General features: G+C 36.4%; 4 protein-coding genes, 1 non-coding gene and 1 pseudogene across 6 annotated transcripts; 3 read left to right on the top strand and 3 right to left on the bottom strand.

Annotated features, from left to right (window-relative positions):
- The first annotated feature begins 361 nt into the window (after positions 1-361).
- Mrps34 (mitochondrial ribosomal protein S34) lies at positions 362-2,023 on the top strand. Its single transcript, XM_083035497.1, has 2 exons — positions 362-741; positions 930-2,023. Exons 1-2 carry the CDS (start codon positions 556-558, stop codon positions 1,332-1,334), a joined length of 591 nt encoding a protein of 196 aa, XP_082891623.1. The 5' UTR covers positions 362-555; the 3' UTR covers positions 1,335-2,023.
- LOC145935222 (IQ domain-containing protein K) lies at positions 1,434-2,129 on the bottom strand. The gene is made up of 4 exons (XM_083036371.1): positions 2,016-2,129; positions 1,784-1,920; positions 1,581-1,710; positions 1,434-1,511 (listed from the first exon to the last, which is right to left on the bottom strand). The coding sequence occupies exons 1-4, from the start codon at positions 2,127-2,129 to the stop codon at positions 1,434-1,436; spliced, it is 459 nt and encodes a 152-aa protein (XP_082892497.1).
- Positions 2,130-2,167: 38 nt separating this feature from the next.
- Positions 2,168-4,555, top strand: LOC145934766 (uncharacterized; annotated as a pseudogene).
- On the bottom strand, positions 4,220-9,514 carry LOC145934762 (uncharacterized). 2 transcript variants are annotated; one of them, XM_083035495.1, is made up of 7 exons: positions 9,328-9,514; positions 8,862-9,034; positions 7,303-7,839; positions 6,353-6,870; positions 5,806-6,105; positions 5,304-5,485; positions 4,220-4,758 (listed from the first exon to the last, which is right to left on the bottom strand). In XM_083035495.1, the coding sequence occupies exons 3-7, from the start codon at positions 7,357-7,359 to the stop codon at positions 4,259-4,261; spliced, it is 1,557 nt and encodes a 518-aa protein (XP_082891621.1). In that variant the 5' UTR covers positions 7,360-7,839; positions 8,862-9,034; positions 9,328-9,514; the 3' UTR covers positions 4,220-4,258. The 2 variants fall into 2 exon arrangements, with proteins under 2 accessions (XP_082891621.1, XP_082891622.1); XM_083035496.1 differs by having other exon boundaries at positions 8,873-9,034.
- Trnai-uau (transfer RNA isoleucine (anticodon UAU)) lies at positions 8,799-8,890 on the bottom strand. Its single transcript is given in 2 exon segments — positions 8,799-8,834; positions 8,853-8,890. It is a non-coding gene; the product is annotated as a tRNA-Ile (tRNA).
- A 21-nt stretch (positions 9,515-9,535) lies between the features above and the next one.
- Tmf (TATA element modulatory factor) lies at positions 9,536-17,624 on the top strand. Its single transcript, XM_083035494.1, has 11 exons — positions 9,536-10,058; positions 10,382-12,378; positions 12,481-12,582; positions 12,674-12,952; positions 13,284-13,622; positions 13,699-13,911; positions 14,427-14,573; positions 14,644-15,036; positions 15,116-15,356; positions 15,437-15,563; positions 16,871-17,624. Exons 2-11 carry the CDS (start codon positions 10,391-10,393, stop codon positions 17,155-17,157), a joined length of 4,116 nt encoding a protein of 1,371 aa, XP_082891620.1. The 5' UTR covers positions 9,536-10,058; positions 10,382-10,390; the 3' UTR covers positions 17,158-17,624.
- Positions 17,625-17,642: the final 18 nt, after the last annotated feature.

Below are 17,642 nucleotides of genomic sequence, written 5' to 3'. Positions count from 1 at the left end.
ATTTATCTCAATTTAATAGAAATAAACAACTCTTACATACATTTGCTTATTCTTCTCCTGTTCTGTCCTGCTGAGCGTTTCTTCGGATGTAAAACTTTCGATTTCTATCAAAGACTATTCTATGTTTCAAAGAAGATATATTTCTTCTCCGTGCAAAATTCAATTTTATCAGGCACTTTGCAATGTCTGACATTATTTATTCGAATTATTTTTTTACCTATTATTCGAATAATTTAATTTAACATACCTCTTATAACTGTGCACTAACGGCGAAGGCGAAGATGGTCGAGCGAAACCGAGGACGCTCGAAGATACATTCGCGACTGCTGACGCCATCTGTAGTTTCTCTTTGGATTGAAAAAAAAGATACATTGATCTAACCTCTCTCTCAAAACATTAGTCGTCGTTATTTGTAATGTAGATGTGATTTTCGTGAAACAGACGTGTTAATTTTAATCTGGTGCCCCCAAAGTTTAAATTAAAGGAAGATAACGCCGAGAAATATCACCTGATTTCACGTGTCAAGTCGATGAGAGAAAATACACCGGTTACACGATGCCTATAAAACTCATCGGTCGCACGACAGATTTCAAGGGGAAACCCTTGTGGGAGATTTTGGGAAATTTGAAAAACTTCGGCGTGGGAAGACTCGTGATTAGGAATCGCTTCCAAAGGTATCCCGAGGCCTGTTACATGAAGATACTGAAAGTAGCCGCGATGCCCTTGTCGGATATACCTTATGTAAGTATTTTAATTAAATAACGAAACATGTTAATTGTAATAATATAATTTGTTAATTTATAATTTAATAATATATAATTTGTATATATTATTGATTATTGTTAATTTTTATATATATATTATATTATTAATGTATAATTTTTATATAAGTTGCTTGTATCGTAACACTCTGACGTAACTCGTTTTAGAATGACCGTAAAGTTATGGTACTAGTCGAGAGAGTTTTTCGCGGTCATAAAAGCCCGAAACCGATTCAGCTGGACTCCGCGACTTACAAGGCCGATTATATGTTGGTACCCAAAGATCAGGAGCACTTGTATCTCGAGAATGCGAAATTGCCGGAGATGAAAATCTTGCCTAGAACGACAGATCTTCCGCCGTTACTTTCGCAAATCATAATGCGTCAGATGAGGGCTAAAGGAGTAACAGTGTCCGAGGAACCAAAATTAGCTCTTAAATATAATTTTGAGGGGGCGGCCGTTAAGAATTACAGATTAGCAGAGGAGGATGAGAGTCCAACGGTGAAATTGAATTTCAGTGTGGACGAGTCTAGTGTTTTGTATCCAAAGTTAGAAGAAGCCGCATCTTCGTGAGATGTATTTAATTTTTATAGAATTCAAAGAATAGTTATTTTATAAATAAAGTGAAATGTTATAAGTTATTTCAAGAAAAAATAAAGGTTAATGATCAGTTTAACACTTTGAAAGCTTCGCTTTATCAAATGTAGGACCAAGTTCAGTAAAACTGTCCGTTCTCTCTGTACGGATGACCTGCAATTCACATAACAGTCGTTATATATTTCAATTTCTTGCTCGATACCTGTATGTGTACTCTGATACCTTCCAAAATTGACGCATCTCCCGAACATCCGTTCTCTTTCTAATGAGCCAACCACGAACATGTCTCTGTATATGTAAGGCGGCATCTTCTTTACTCCACAGCCATGATTTCGGATAAATTGGCCTCGGACTAGAAAATAAAAACAAATAAAATATATTATAACAAAAGTATCGAGAAAGGGTGATATGCTTTCTTCACTTACTGTGATTTTAGCCATAGTTTAAATTGCGGTATATCAAACACATTCAGCCATGTATGCAGTCTGTTTGGATGACGTGAGTTTCGATTCCAAAGGATCTCTGCGAGATAATCCAGTCCATTGAAAGAGCATTTATGTGTCTGTAAATTATAATCTATTTTTTTCTAAGCTATATCTGGCGCATTGGTTGTAAAAATATCTCTGCAATATAATTTTTTACAAAATAATATTGTACTTCTAGAATGTTTCGACGATCGGCTACAACTAACATCTCCTCCATTGCACTTAATAAAGTCGGGAATATATTTTTGTTTAAGTAATCTGGAACGCTTTCGCGGAATGAATTCATCGTTCCATTCGCTTGTCAAAAACTTTATGAATCTATTAAACGAATATAGATACAAATCAACCATATATATATCTAGTTTGTGTAAAATTTGCTTGTCAATCTTAAAAAACGATAAGAGAAGTCAAAATACACAATGTTGAAAAATAGAAAATTGAAATCCTGTATATCACATTTTTATCACATAAAATAATTTAAAAATTTTTATCTCTTATATAAATATACAATACAGTATAAAAACAACGCAATTATATAATTTCTAAATGTCCAGTGAATCTATAAAAAATGGGTGCCCTCCAACTTGTCCTAAAGTGAAGAAATACCTTCGTGCAGCAAGTATATACATTACTTTCTAGAATGTTTTAGAATCGACGTGTTATTAAGTTTAAAGAAAATGTTTCAATCCTTATCTTTACAAAATAGTCGAGGAAGCGCCTTGGCTGTTGGATGAAATTTTTCCGCGGAAAAACGATGTATATCCACAACTTCCACCGGATGTTACTCGAGAGTTTAGAGAAATACAAGAAGAAGGACTGATCGATGTAGTTCATAAAAGACCAATCGATTATCATGAAAAAATTCAGGTGACACCATCTAAAGTGATAGAAGATATCATCGAAGTAAAATCTATCCAAGAAAAAACAGTTGTCCAGGAACGAGTTATCATCCCGACAGAAAAGATAGCGGATCGTGATGAAGAAAAAATCGATTTGGTTGAAGAAGAAGAATTAGTGACTGAAAGAATTGTAGCGGAACCCGTAAAGAAGATACCAGGAATCTCGATTATCCAGGATGAGCAACCAGTCATCCCGACAGAAAAGATAGCGGATCGTGATGAAGAAAAAATCGATTTAGTTGAAGAAGAAGAATTAGTGACTGAAAGAATTGTAGCGGAACCCGTAAAGAAGATACCAGGAATCTCGATTATCCAGGATGAGCAACCAGTCATCCCGATGGAAAAGATAGCAGATCGCGATGAAGAAAAAATCGATTCGATCAAAGAAAAAGAATTAGTGACTGAAAGAATTGTAGCGGAACCCGTAAAGAAGATACCAGTTAAAGTGCCCGAGATTGTCGAGGAAGAAATCGAACGGGCAGCAGAGATCGAACTAGAACTGCAGGAACTAGAAGAGTATTGTAATTAGGAGCAATCAATCTTTTCTTAAAAAAAAATTCGATCGACACGCTAATTCCAAGCGATAATTTCAGTTGAAGCGGAGAAGCGCGTGGAAAATGGCAAGGAAGAAGGCATCACTGACTACGAAAAATTTATTGACGAGGAATTGCAGGAGTTTCTGCCCGCCTTAATAGCGAAGGAAATTCCGGAAGAGCCGAGAGCGATGCCTCGAGAAATTTCCCGGAATGCGGCCGACCTGTACGAGAAAATCGATAGACCTGCCAGACCGTCGAGAGAGCCTAAAGAAGCGAGACGAGCTGAAGAAGAGGAAGAAGTAGTATCTGCAAAGCGAATCTTCCCGCGCAAACCTGTAACTGCTGATGTCTGCGATGACACATGTCCTTTAGTAAAGAAGCAAAAAGGCGAGCAGATAGCTTATTTTTCAGGAAGAGGAGGAACGTCAGTCGAAATATTGATTTTTCCCTCTTAAGGATGTCTACATATATTATACCATATATATATATATATATATATATATATATTATTAAACTCCTTTTTTCTCTCGACCGATATATATATATATATATATATATATATATATATATATAATACATCATTTTGCAATTTTATAAAATCGAAATTCCCTCGTATTGTAGAACGCATTATGCGCAAATTGAAGGAACAGCGGGTCGTAGATCATTATCGCCTGACAAAGGGCTTCAGCTACTTCGAGGACGTATGCACGTGCTCTCTGGCTTGCATGGTGTACACTCTGAGCAGAGATCCGTTTGTGAGAAGCGTATTTGCGTCCCTCGCATTGTTTGCGGTTGGATTAAAGCTGTGCTCCGAACTGGATGCATGGGAGATGCCAAGTCGCGTTTCATAACATCAAATATTAACCGCTGTATAATTATTATTAAAATTAATATATATATAAACTATCTATCTACAGCATATAATACATCAACAGTGATCGTTACATTATTTTTATTTTTTATTAAGCAATCGAAATTATTCAGGATTTCGTTGTCCTTCGGCGAAGCGAGGTTTTGACGATCTTCATTAATAGGATCAGTGCGAGTAGCGCCATTGTTGACAATAGGATCGCTAAATAATAATTTTGCGCGGCACGTAACTCGTGTTTTGGAAGGATCACTCGCAGGACTATGTCGTCCTGCCACTCGACGGTATTATTTCGATCCGGAACATTCCTGGCGCGTCTAACGTGACCGGCAGGGCAATCTAGAACGCAATCCGCAGGCTCCAAACACGCCATCGTCTTCACGGTGAGAGAAATTTCGTCGGTCTCCGTCATACCCTCGAACATGAATGCCTGGAAGATTAGGTAGCTCTCCAACAGCGATGCTTTATACTGTTCCCGTGGACAGATCTCCCGCACATCCGAATTTAAGCAGCCGTTCTTGTCAAGGATCCACAAACTATTTACGATCCTCTGTTGCTGCCTCTCTTCCATATAGTGCATCGTCACTTGACCGATCTTTGAGTGTCGCCAGCCTTGGAAGGGTAAAAATAAATAGTTTAATCGTATAATTGAGATACTTTTCACATTATTGAAGAGAAAAAAAAGAATTAATGAGCTACGATTTTAATTTTTACTTGTATCAGGATGTCTGCTCCCTGAAAAATCGCCCAAGTAACAAATTGAACGTCATTAAACGTTAAAATAACGTCATTTTGATATCTAATGACGTCATACGCTTGCTACTTGGACGGCGATTATCAGGGTTTTTTTTATCTTGAAAAATACGGGAACAAAAATCAGGGCATTTTTTAATGAGATTTGAATAGACATCTTGTTATTTGACTTGATTATATCGATTAGTTCTTGCATTATATATAACTTGGTAAAATTGTATAAATATATAATACATCTTTGTTACGCGTCTTTCTTCGGATAAATTTATCGATTTGGGAGATTGCAAGTTACACAATGTCGCTGTCGGAGTTTCAGAAACACCATTCGTCTTACTAAAGGAATAAAAATGTGCACGGTACTATCGCTGTGTCGTGTGCTACTCTCGGCACTCTAATGCGCTTACCGTCGTCACCGTTGACTAACACGCGCAGCAGAATCTCTTCGCCGAGGACGACGGTGCCGCCTGATTGTATCCTCGTGTCGAAAATGTTTTCCGAGTTGTAAGTCTTCCTAAACAGTCCCACGTCCACGTCCAGAGCGTTCTTGGAACCGCCGTTAAGCATGCTCGGGATATTTCTTGCTTTCCTGAAAGTAGCATATATATGTATATATATGTACAAGTTGTTGAAAAAGTTGCGAAATATCTCGAAAAATGTAAGTTTTATAAAAACAAATATTTTAGACAAAAGTTGTAGGTGTTTAAAAAGGTTTATTTACTGGCCTTATCAGTTTGACCTTGGATAGCCTCGCCAAGGTCAGGACAAGGTCATCTTAAATTTTTTAAACTTTTTTAAGAAAAAATATATATAGCTGTCAGTTGCAAATTATATCTTCTCCCGATCAGATGAAATCTCATTTTTGCTGCCTTCACCAGAAGAAGATAAATGACGCATTTTCTTTCTTACACTTCCAAAGTTTTCACGCTGATCCGCTTCGTGTGATACGCAATCCTGTCCTGCGTTTTACATCGCAACGTTACCCTGCGGTCGTCCCTCAAACGTAGACCGGAAATCACTGGAAATCTCAGCTCGAGACAGTACGATCGGTCACCGTCCGCGGAACACTCAACGACCCCGCAATTCCAGACTTGATCCCTCTCAAAATTAATGCGATAAGAATCCCTGACTGCCACCGCTTGACAGGCTTCACGCATCACGTTATCTATCACCGGCGGAGCCAAGTTTCTCGGTGCTTTGATGGATGCCCTGTGGTAGCGATCGTGCGACACATGCAAAAAATAATCCAAATCGTATCAATCAATCGAATAAGTATGATAAACTGTTAAAGTTTGATGATCATGATTGATTATAGATCATAGATCAATTGATCAATAGATCATTCAATCTTCTTTTTAGTTCAACTAGGCTCTCTTCTTGTTTTTCTGTTGCAAAATTAAATTTTAAAAAGGAACATAGTGCTGAGAAAGAGAGAGCTAAAAGCGTCCTGGATTACCTGAAAAATAATTCGTCTCCCGCGTTCTGACAGGACATCTCCTCTATGTTGATACGATTTGCAAAGGACGTCGGTGTTTCACCGAGAGTATCAGGATGAGGTGAAGGAGGAGGAGACTGGGTTGTAGTCTGTCGAGAGTGTTTGCCTTGCAGAAAAGTGGGTCGACGATGATGCTGGAGGGGTAACCCGGTGCTCCCCAGATACCTCGTGTCTTGCAAACCCTCGCGCGTGAGGGCTCGCAAGGAATCTCGGCTGGGGGGATGATACAATAATGCGTTGGGATAGTTTCCGGTCTCGTTCGTTCCCGCTACGTTTCTGTTATCGATCACCTCCGGCAAGGAGAAATCCGGAGAAATCGGAGCTGGAGGTAAATAACCGCCGTTGTGGAGTATCGCCAGCTTGGAGACGTTGTATCTGCGATGAAAATTGACGAAGACCGCGTCCCGAGACTCTAATCCCATCACCGCGTGGTTCCCCGAAGATATCATCGCGTTGACGAAGAAGAGCCATCGACATATCTGCAATAATCACTTTAATATTTAAATCAATTTTAAATTGAATTAATTTGATTTAATTTGAAACAAATTACTTTGTTACATATTACAATACTTGCACATTGCTTCCTTATTATCATTCTATTTCGCTCATTAAGTTTCCTCTATGAGGAAGCCAAAATTGAAAAGTCAGCTTGCTCATAGAGGAAACTTTTAATGAACAAAATCCCAAGGAGAATAGAAAAAGTCAAAATGATGTCAATTTGACGTCATGTTAATCAAATTTGGACATAAATTTGATCCAAATTTGATCAATATGACATCAAATCGACATTATTTTGACTTATTTGTTCCCCCTGGGATAGAATGATGAGGAAGCAATGTGCAAGTTTTCAATTGTTTTTTATTTGCGAATATAAATTATAGACAATTATAAAAATTTTGCAAGATAATCACCTGCGTAGTCGAGTACGCTTTGTACTGCGAATAATCATAATAACACAATCGAGACATTTCCAATTTGAATGGCGAAATGCAACTGACTGATTGGTGATTCTGCGGGTGGGCTTTTAAAAGCGTACACACACATCTTCATATATACGAAATCGAATCCCGATGGGGTCATTGTTCATGATGAACGTGATGATGAACAAACATCGGCGCAAACATCGGCTGGCCGGTCCATTTAATAGGTACCGCGTTTCGTGATTTGGTTGACGATCGAGTACTTAGCATAAAACATCGTTCGCATCCTCGATTTTAACGCGATGGCCATTAATAACGATAACGGCGGGATATGTCGTCCTCCCTCTCGCGCTGTCCATTATACATATCTCGGTCAATTTGGGTCAAAGCGTCTCTCTTTCTTTCTCTCTCTCTCTCTCTTTGTGACTCGCATATACGATCATCACACAGTGTCCATTTCCAGATTTCCAGTCTGATATGTTGTCGACATTATATATGCACGTTTTTTTTTGCATCGTTAATTTTCTCCTGAAAAATATATTTTATATAAAATGTGCGCGCTCTATTTATATGTTATTTTTCAATATATGCTATAATATACAGGGTGTCTCAGAATTAGCGGATTATCTGTTAATGACAGATTCCTGGGATCATTTGGAGATGATTTTTCCTCAGCGAAAATGTCGAGACACCAATAATTTTTTAGTTATAATTTAAGATTTAAGCGATTGAAAATAAAGAGTTTTTCGCAAACTAAGCCTTGTGGAAATAAAATTTAAACAAAATCATATTCTTTAGTTATAATTTCAGATAGTTACTCTAATAGAATTTTATATATATGTATAATTTAAGGCTTAGTTACAAAGATACATGATGACAAAAATGAGAAACATGCAAAAAATGATGACCTTCCTCGACATTTTCGCTGAGAAAAAATCGTCTCTAAATGATCCCAGGAATCTGCCATTAACAGGTTATACGGTAGTCTGGGACACCCTGTATATTCTATATATGTCTCAATTATTAAAAATTCTTTAACAACAGATTCCTATAAAAACATATATGAAATTAATTTATGAACAAACATTCATTGAAAAAACTCCATCTTTTGATATAAAAATAATTTATCTTTTACATTAATTTTTAATGAATAATTTACAATGAAGAATTTAATTTTTAATGAAAAAGTTAAAACACAAATGATAAAAAATTGAATACATTTATTCATATAGATATATGTATATAAATTCGTATATATATGCATATGAATTTATTATAATATATTTAATTTCGCGTCACTTGTGTTTTAACTTTTTCATTAAAAATTAATGTAAAAATAAATTATTTGTATATTAAAAGATAAAGTTTTTCATATATTTTTATACAGTTAATATAAAACGTAAGGAATTGCAAAATAATTATATCGGTTCGCGTATTAATGTGTCGAGGGTCGAGGGTCGAGGCACCGTCGTGAACAGGAAAAAAAATGCTCCAGGTGAGGCTCGAACTCACAACCCCGGCATTGCTCACGAAAACTGTCTTATAAGTACCGTGCGCTAACCAATTGCGCCACTGGAGCTGTTGAAAATAAGGCCACTGAAACGGGCCTCTTCAGACGTGGTATCGATAATATCAAAAGCATGTGTTGCTTATTCCGATTTACAAATGGCCAATCTATACACGACGCAGATTGATCCAAATATAATTTTTGTTTAAAGTCAAACTGAAAAGGAAATAAGATTTTACATCATTTTACTTCGAGTCTATATCTAACATTGCGATATTTATTTATTTAATTATTTATTTAATTTGTTTTTATATATATTTATTTATATTTATTTTATTATTTCTTATTTATTCATCTATATATATATATATTCTAAATAGTCTATTCATTAATTTTATAAACAACCAACTCTTGTATATGTCAATTGCAACAAAATTTAAAATTAACAATTACAATTTAAAAAATAAAAATAAATAATGGAACTATGCTTTTTAACAATATATTCATACCTGTGGAAATCTGTGGAATTTAACTGCACCTCCTGAACTTTCCTTATTAAAACTGAATTAGATACATTTTAGTTTTGAAGGAATAAGAATAAATAAGGAAGAAAAAGGAAGAAAAGTATATAGAGAGTGTAAAAAAGCAACTAAACAAATGAAAGCGAAATACAATACTATAATAAATTAAATTTTACAATACTAAGTTAAATTTTGGGACGGAGAAACAATAAGTAAGAGAAAAAAAGAGGTGCACAAATCGTACAACTAAAACTACAATCAGCTGATTTTGATGTTTCCGTCTTGAGAGCGAAATAAAATTGAAACGAGGATTAATACAATTGCGATACACACCGAATAACATACTTGTACAAAAAAACAAGAAAAAAATGCGTTTATAATCAATCAACTCTTCGCTCTTACGGAAAAAACGTCAAGCTGATTGGCTGAAAGGCAAACGCGGCAACCAATCGACTCTCCGCTTTAACGAAAAAGCGTCAAGTTGATTGGCTACCGCAAAAACCACAAGATTGTTGGCAGAAACTGTCAGGAATGTATGTACAGAGGTTGACAACACTGCCACGACACGCACACGCACAACACTCGTCACGACATGTCGGCTGCTACTAAATGCATTTTGACAGCTAACAGGCAGATCGGTTGCGATCAGTGAGAAAAAAAAGAAATAAAAAAACGCGAACGTGTCTCGCTGTCAGGAGCGTTGCTTTGAAGAATGTCATGTACGTTTATCGTGATAAACGAATATATGTGGAGTATATATCACGTAAAACATTACTAAATCTTTACAAACAATATTCTCGAGAGCTTGTAAATATATATTACATGCTCTGCTGTAAATCTTGTAACATCAATCTTATATCTATGTCGATTTAAATAATATACATGAATTTGTTTATAATTTAATATAATTGTATGCAATATTTATGTTTGCAACAAATGCTGTTTAAAGATTGATTGTTTTGCACTTAAAAAAATATGTGTATCTAATTATAGTTAAGTAAATAGAATTAGAGTAATTTAAGCATTATTTTTCTTACTTTAGGCATAAAATATGAGTTGGTTTGATGCTACGGGATTTGCCAATTTGGCAAAGTCCGCTCTAAAGGGAGCTCAGAAGACTATAGATAAGGCCTTGGATATCAAGGAGGAGGAACCAAAGGTTATTCAATCGCGTACGGATGAAACTTCGGACTTTTTCGCAAGCTGGGGATTGCAAAACGAAGAGGGGGCCAACAAACGCGAGCCCAATCCACAGAAACAGCAAAATTCCAATAGTATCTGGGGTAGCTTTACGGGTTCGTTCTTCGAACCTCCGAGAATCATAGACAACAATCCGTGGAAGATCGTCAAGCATTCCAAGTCCTTGCAAAGTACTGCCAGTCAAGATGAACAGCAATGCGAGATGGTGTCCTCTGCCTCTGTTCCTGAAAACATGGTGCTAAACGATGTAAAATCCATAGAAACAAAGGATGAATCTGTAAATATAAGTTGTAACATATCTAAAGGATCTAATAACAAAAGTGCGTCGGAATCTTGTATATGGTCGGAACAATTGTCTCCAGACAATGTTGCACCTGCTAGTACCAAACAGAATATATCTAAAAGTATTAGTTTAGATTTGGAACAAGTGTATCGTGCACCAACGGCGGATAATACTGACGATGATTCCACAACGAGCAACGAGGAAGAAGAAGGAGAGTGGTATCACGACGAGATGACACTGGAGAGCCATGATGCTGATCAAACATCGAGTCCCACTAATGTGTTTCATAACGCACCCAATCCAGTTTCCTACGAAAGCGACAAGAAGAGCTTGGAAAGCGTAGAGATACTTGGTTCGCAGTCTAACAGCGATTGTACAACCACGCCAGAATCCGATCTGAATTCCGTTACTAATTCCCTAAGTCCCTCCCTCGTTGGCATCAAGGTGAACTCCGAATCGGTCGAGATATTGCCAGACAGTCTGGTGACGTCGCCGAGTTCCGTGGAAGTTCTGGGAGATTGGAAGAGCGACAGCAGTCCTTACCTATCTCCGATAGATCCCAAAAATTCCGAGTCCTCTCCTGGCTTAGATGTAGACGAATGTGCCACTCCGTGCGTAGAGTGCACGGACATGTTGCTACAGTCTCCGAGTAGAGATCAGTTCGCCGAAGCGTCGTCGTCCGACATCTCTCCGTACGAGTCTCCTCTGGAGGAGGTCAAAACTTTGAGCACCAACTCGTATCCTTACAGTGTCGACAGTACACCGTCGTCCAATGTATTTTCCAGTTTAGACCTGGGTAAGAACTCGTCGCAGACGACGGTGGACAGCTCGAAAACTTCCCCGGAAAGCGTCGAGGTGATTCCGGACGCGGACGAGCTGGATGAGGTGAGTTTGGCCGAAGATTCCTACACTTCGGCTTCCGAAGGTACGATCATGACGGTCCTGGAACCGCTACAATTGGACGCTGTTAAAAACAAGCTGGAACTGGCAGACATCAGTGTGAAGATTTCCACGAGGATGCACGACTCGTGTCCGGACGACAGGCAGATGTTGGCGAAAGCTTGCACCGAGAACAAGCTGAACCTGAGTCTTGACTCGTTGAAAGAAAAGCACAATTTGCATCTAACCCTGGAACCGATCACCACCCAGCCAATCCGCAAGTTGGACCATCAATTGGAGGGTGTAAACGAAAAATCGGACGTTTCCACCTTCTCCCAGTTGATGAGCACCACTATAGAACCACCGGATCCGGATAATTATGCTCAAGTCGAAAGTGTAGAGGACACGAAGACGATGGAGAGTAATACCGATAATCAGTATTTGGTATCCACCGATTCTAGCGGAGAAGGGACCTTGATAGAAAGCAGTTCGGAAGATAATGCGACCTTGATCTGCACGAATGATTGCCCTAAAGTCCTAGAAACTCCTTTAACCGCTAGTTCCTACGTGAAGTCTATGCTGGCTGACGCTATGGTTGAAAAGGGTGAAATAAATATTGATATGGAGACTCATTGCGCTGAAGTACCGCGAGAAAACTCACCTATATCGTCAGAAAGGTATAGCACTCGATTCATATATACATTCCAAATTTTTCGCACTTATTTAGAATCACCCTGTACATGATAATAAGTATAAAATCTTTAATTTCCTTTTTACAGTCGTTCCGATCTAGTAAAAATCGGCTCTGATCAGGCCAGCGGACATACAAGCGGAGACGAATTGGAAACCACAACATCGAGTGACATTGAGATAATATCCAGGTATAATAAAAAAAAATTATATATATATATTTATTAATTGTATTTAAACTTCTTGGAATATTAATAATCATATTAATTGGTTTGCCAACAGTCCAAACGGAGATTCAAGCTCGACTCAATCGCGACAGAGTCCCGCAAAATTGCAATTGACCAAAGGCGGCGATCTGCTAACGAAGACTTTGAAAACTAGAGGTCATTCCCGGGAATTGAGCGAGATCAGCATAGGCTCGGACGAGACAAATATGGAGATCGAAAAGTTATTGAAACGCGTACAGGAGATGACGGAGATTTTGGAGGCGAGAGAATCAAAGTTGATTGACGTGAGCAGGATAAACATGGAATTGCACGAGCAAAATGCAAATTTATTGAAGTAAGATCGTATTTTCTTCACATACGAAACTTTAATAATTATATACAGAGTGTTCCAAAAGTTCTGCAACAGTCAAATATCTCGAAAACAAATTTAATAAAAATTTTAAAGTGAATTAACAATGCTTTTTATAATCACACTAATATTACTATACTTAATGCGCTACTTAATGCGTCACTTAAAACCCTACAACTTTTATTTAAAACATTTTTCTCATAAAGCCTTTGTTTTCGAGATACTTAACTGTTGCGAGACTTTTGGGACACCTTGTATATGAATATAAATGAAAAATAATTATGAATTATGATAAATGTTTTCTTTTTTACTTTAGGCAACTCGAGAATTTTGAAAAACATGCGGAGCAGAATCAAAACATAAATCAAATCACAGACGAGTATACGCAGCGTTTGTCGGCGTTGGAGAGAAAATTTCAGCAAGCTATAAGAGAACGCGATCAGTTGAGGAAAAATTTGGATCAGCTGAAGTTGGAGGCGGCGTCGCGTTTGTCATCTCAGGAGATGTCCAGTATGAACGCCGAAAAGGACGAAATCATAAAAGAACTTCGCGAGGAGGGTGAGAAGCTCAGTAAACAGCAGCTTCAACACAGCAACATCATAAAGAAGTTGCGGGTGAAGGAGAAAGAGACGGATGCGACGATAAAGAGTCAAAAGTAAACGTCGATTATATCTCTTATTTTTAATTAATCTCGATCATATAATTTTCTCCTACTCATCATTTTTTTTCAGAGAGCAAATAGAGGAGCAGAGTACGGAACTGGAAAGATTAAAACGTTCGTTGCACGCGAAGGAGGAAGTCGAACGCAGTCAAATAGAAGCCGTTCATACGCTGACGGCGAAGACGAAGAAGCAAGAGAAGGAGATACTAACGTTGCAAGAAAAATTGGACAATGCAATACATAAGATGGAGGCCTATAAGAAGAGCTTGGATGCCGCGAAAGTGTGAGCAGAGTTGTTAAGGCTCCTGGGTCCTCGCCGCAGCCATGTTAGATTCTGACGTCAGAGGCGAGAAAGCACACGCTGAAAATTCTTAGATGCCATTTTTAAATGAAAAGATACGATGAAACACTACTTCAGATGGCTTAAAATAGTTCGAAAACTATTCTTTTCCCTTGACAGTTAATCAACAACCGTAATATAGACTTTGTCATATGGAATAACTGCGCATGCGCAAAGATCAGACGGACTGGGCCTCATATTACAGTCATTTTAGCTGTTGATTGATTATAAAGGGAAAAGGATAGTTTTCGAGGTATTTTAAGAGAGTATGCTAAAGCCATCTGAAGTGCTGTTTCATTGAAATGGCATCTAAAAATTTTTAGCGTGTATTTTCTCACCTCTGACGTCACAATTCCAACATGGTCGGCGAGGAGTCAGGAGCCTTAATTGATTTTTTTCAAGGTATAAAAAAATGAACACTGCATGAGAATTTAATAATAAGAATTTCTGTGTAATAGTGAGTTGACAGAAAAAAAGGAAGCGTTGCTAGCTATGGAAGAGGAGTTGAAAGAGGCTGTGGATAACGCGGGAGAATCGTGTCAGCTGTTTGCGCAAGTGGAGGACTTAAAATTGAAGTACCGTCAAGCTGAGGAAGCTCATGTCAAGTAAATATCGCGTATGCCAAGGATTATAGAGTTAATTTTTCGATACTAAATACTTATCTTCTTGTGATAGGAGAGAGGAGTTTCTGAAACATGAGAATAGCGAGTTGTTGAAGCGATTGGAAGCTGCGGAAGCCAGGAGCGAAGAGTTATCCGAATCTGTCTCGGTGGCAACGAAACCTCTGTTGAGACAACTGGAACAACTTCAAGCAAACTTGCTGCATAAATCTAATAACTTCATGAAGCAAGAGAAGATTCTGTCGGAGAAAAATATTGAATTACAATCGAAGGTCGAAAATCTAATCGAAATGGATCGTCTTTTGAGAGAAGAGAATGTCAATTTGAAGTCCAAAGAGTCGCAATTAGAATCGAAGCTCAATTTGAAAGAGAAAGAAAGAGCAAAATTGCAAGAATCGTGTGACAAACTGAAAGAAGAAACCGAGCGACTGATCGAGCAAAATAAGCAGTAAGTATTTAGAAGTTGAAGAAGTAGAACGTTATAGATAAATAAATTGTCAAATTTATAACACGTCGTTAAATTGCAGACACCAAGACGCCATCAAAATTCTCGAGCAGACGCATTCCGATTATGTGCAGGAATTAAAGAGGGAGATAGATGCGTTAGAGAATAAATTAGCTGTGGAGAAAGCGGCGACCGACGCGGAACGAAGAAGAAATAACGCGATACTGGAACAGCAACAAAACACCGACGAGGAATCGCGATTCAGCCCTACTCTCAGTATAGGACAAGAATCTGTTAGTAGTGCGAATAGTGCCTGGCCAGGTGTATGTATAAATGATATTGTATGGAGTTGACAGCTCACATATCTTCACATGTACGTATCATGCAAATTTTCTTTTTTCAGTTTAATGATTCAGTATTCGATAATAGCTCCGGAAGATTTCCTCCGATGTCCTATGAGAGTATCAGAGCGGGCTCGAGCAGTACGTCGATCTTTGAAAATTTACAGGCGCAACTGAAACAGAGGGATGGTAAGTATTAATAATTATAATTATAATAAAATATAATAATAATTATTATAATTATTTATTATATAATATATATAACGAGATATCTAACGAGCGTAATAATTATTATTACGGTTTATTATAATCATGATTATTAATATACATTTTATTTAATATATATTACAATATACAGGGTGTCCCAAAAGTCCTGCAATAATCAAATATTTCGAAAACAAAGGCTTTTTGAGACAAATGTTTCAAATTAAAGTTGTAGGGCTTTAAGTGGCGCATTAAATAGTAATGTTAGTGTGACTATAAGTAGCATTGTTAAAGCAACGTAAAATTTGCTTTGAAATTATTAAACAAAAATCTTAAGAGTTTTTCAAAACACTATAATAAAGTTTTTTTTCGTTAGGTACTTTTCGAGTTATGGAGCTTGAAAGATACAGTATTTGTTGACATTAAATACAAAATATAAAACATTCAGTTTTCGGTAATCTTACCTTAATACTTTTATACACAGAATAATGAGACCAATTAGTTGGTGTAAAGAAAACGCATAATTGTTTTTAAGAAAAAATATATTGCAAATTGTATACATTTTCTTAAAAATAATTATGCATTTTCTTTACACCAGTTGATTTGTTTAATTATTTTATGCATAAAAGTATTAAGGTAAGATTATCGAAAACTAAATATTTTACAAGATATTTTGTATTTTATGTCAAAAAATATTGTAAACTTCAAGCATTATATAATTCGAAAAGCACTGTATGAAAAAATACTTTATTATGTTTTGAAAAGCTCTCGAGATTAGCTAGAATGTGCAAACAAAAATAGGGGTTTCCATTAAAAAATTGCAAAGTAAATTTTACATTTTTTACTATTTATAGTCACACTACTAACATTACTATTTAATGCACTACTTAAAATCTTATAACTTTTATTTGAAACATTTGTCTCAAAAAGCCTTTGTTTTCGAGACATTTGATTGTTGCAGGACTTTTGGAACGCTCTGTATATATTATAATATGTATTATATAATAATTGCTATAATATAATATTATAATAAATATATTAATATATTAATATAAATATATAAATATAATTTATAATAAATAATTATATATAATAAAAATATTTACCTATAATAAATAAATATAATTACAATAATGATTATAATAAATAAATTATAATAAATATAATTAATTATTGAAATAGTTAATTATAATATACATATATTATTATGATTATAATAATGTACTAATTTAATAGTATCTGCAATGTTACATTCAACGTCGCCAATTGTAATCTTTATTATCATTGTACAGGCGAGATACAGCAACTCCAGTGGGATCTGTCACGACGGAACGTAGAGAGGGACGCATTGAATTCGGAATTGGCTACGTTAACTTTGAAGATCGAGGATTTGAATGTAAAAGTCTCCGAAACGAAGGCTCTTAGTGAAAACCTCAACGAGACGCAAACCAGATACGACGCGCTGTTACAGATGTACGGCGAGAAGGTTGAAGAGAATCAGGAATTGCGACTAGATCTAGAGGATATTAAGGAAATGTACAAGACGCAAATTGATCAACTTCTAAAGAGACAAAATTAATGAAAAAGTTTCTCGAACATTTTCGTACGGTCGATAATAATTCTCAAACAAAATTTTAATTACATACATGCACACGTTTAATGTATGTCCTACTACGTAATGATTTTTTCATCCCTTTCTAGAGCAACATATATAGCATATAAAACAGTTTTATAGTATGAAGGATTTTTAAAATCTACATTTTGGCTAATAATATATTTATATTATCTCTAGCGCAAATATTTGCAAACATATGTGATAAAGAATTTATATCCTGATAAAGTTTTAAATCAGATACCTTTGTAAAATATATTTATGACGAATTATAGAATCGAGATAAAGTGAGCTAAAATTGTCTTAAAAAATATCAAAAGCTACGATATTATCTTATAACTTTTCTGCTTCACATAAACATATTATTATTATTATTATTATTATTCCTTGTGATAGCTATTTTTAATTTTAATTTAATATCAGGGAGGATTGTGTGATAATGGATTGTATCA

This window comes from Prenolepis imparis, unplaced genomic scaffold (assembly GCF_030444845.1).
Source record: "Prenolepis imparis isolate NDT839.2.m4 unplaced genomic scaffold, iyPreImpa1.0 SCAF_4, whole genome shotgun sequence".
Classification (NCBI taxonomy): Eukaryota; Metazoa; Arthropoda; class Insecta; order Hymenoptera; family Formicidae; genus Prenolepis; species Prenolepis imparis.
This window is presented reverse-complemented; position numbering and strand designations above follow the sequence as displayed.

What these genes read in the sequence shown, in the direction of transcription:
- Tmf (XM_083035494.1), top strand. Translation starts at nt 10,391, where the DNA reads ATGAGTTGGTTTGATGCTACGGGATTTGCCAATTTGGCAAAGTCCGCT. An exon ending in TCACCTATATCGTCAGAAAG is followed by an intron (nt 12,379 to 12,480) that starts GTATAGCACTCG and finishes TCCTTTTTACAG; the next exon opens with TCGTTCCGATCTAGTAAAAA. An exon ending in GCTGAGGAAGCTCATGTCAA is followed by an intron (nt 14,574 to 14,643) that starts GTAAATATCGCG and finishes TTCTTGTGATAG; the next exon opens with GAGAGAGGAGTTTCTGAAAC.
- LOC145934762 (XM_083035495.1), bottom strand. Translation starts at nt 7,359, where the DNA reads ATGTCTCGATTGTGTTATTATGATTATTCGCAGTACAAAGCGTACTCG. An exon ending in AAGCGTACTCGACTACGCAG is followed by an intron (nt 6,871 to 7,302) that starts GTGATTATCTTG and finishes TGATTATTGCAG; the next exon opens with ATATGTCGATGGCTCTTCTT. An exon ending in GGAGACGAATTATTTTTCAG is followed by an intron (nt 6,106 to 6,352) that starts GTAATCCAGGAC and finishes TCGCTACCACAG; the next exon opens with GGCATCCATCAAAGCACCGA.
- Mrps34 (XM_083035497.1), top strand. Translation starts at nt 556, where the DNA reads ATGCCTATAAAACTCATCGGTCGCACGACAGATTTCAAGGGGAAACCC. An exon ending in CCTTGTCGGATATACCTTAT is followed by an intron (nt 742 to 929) that starts GTAAGTATTTTA and finishes AACTCGTTTTAG; the next exon opens with AATGACCGTAAAGTTATGGT.
- LOC145935222 (XM_083036371.1), bottom strand. Translation starts at nt 2,129, where the DNA reads ATGAATTCATTCCGCGAAAGCGTTCCAGATTACTTAAACAAAAATATA. An exon ending in ATCGTCGAAACATTCTAGAA is followed by an intron (nt 1,921 to 2,015) that starts GTACAATATTAT and finishes TATAATTTACAG; the next exon opens with ACACATAAATGCTCTTTCAA. An exon ending in AGATGCGTCAATTTTGGAAG is followed by an intron (nt 1,512 to 1,580) that starts GTATCAGAGTAC and finishes TGTGAATTGCAG; the next exon opens with GTCATCCGTACAGAGAGAAC.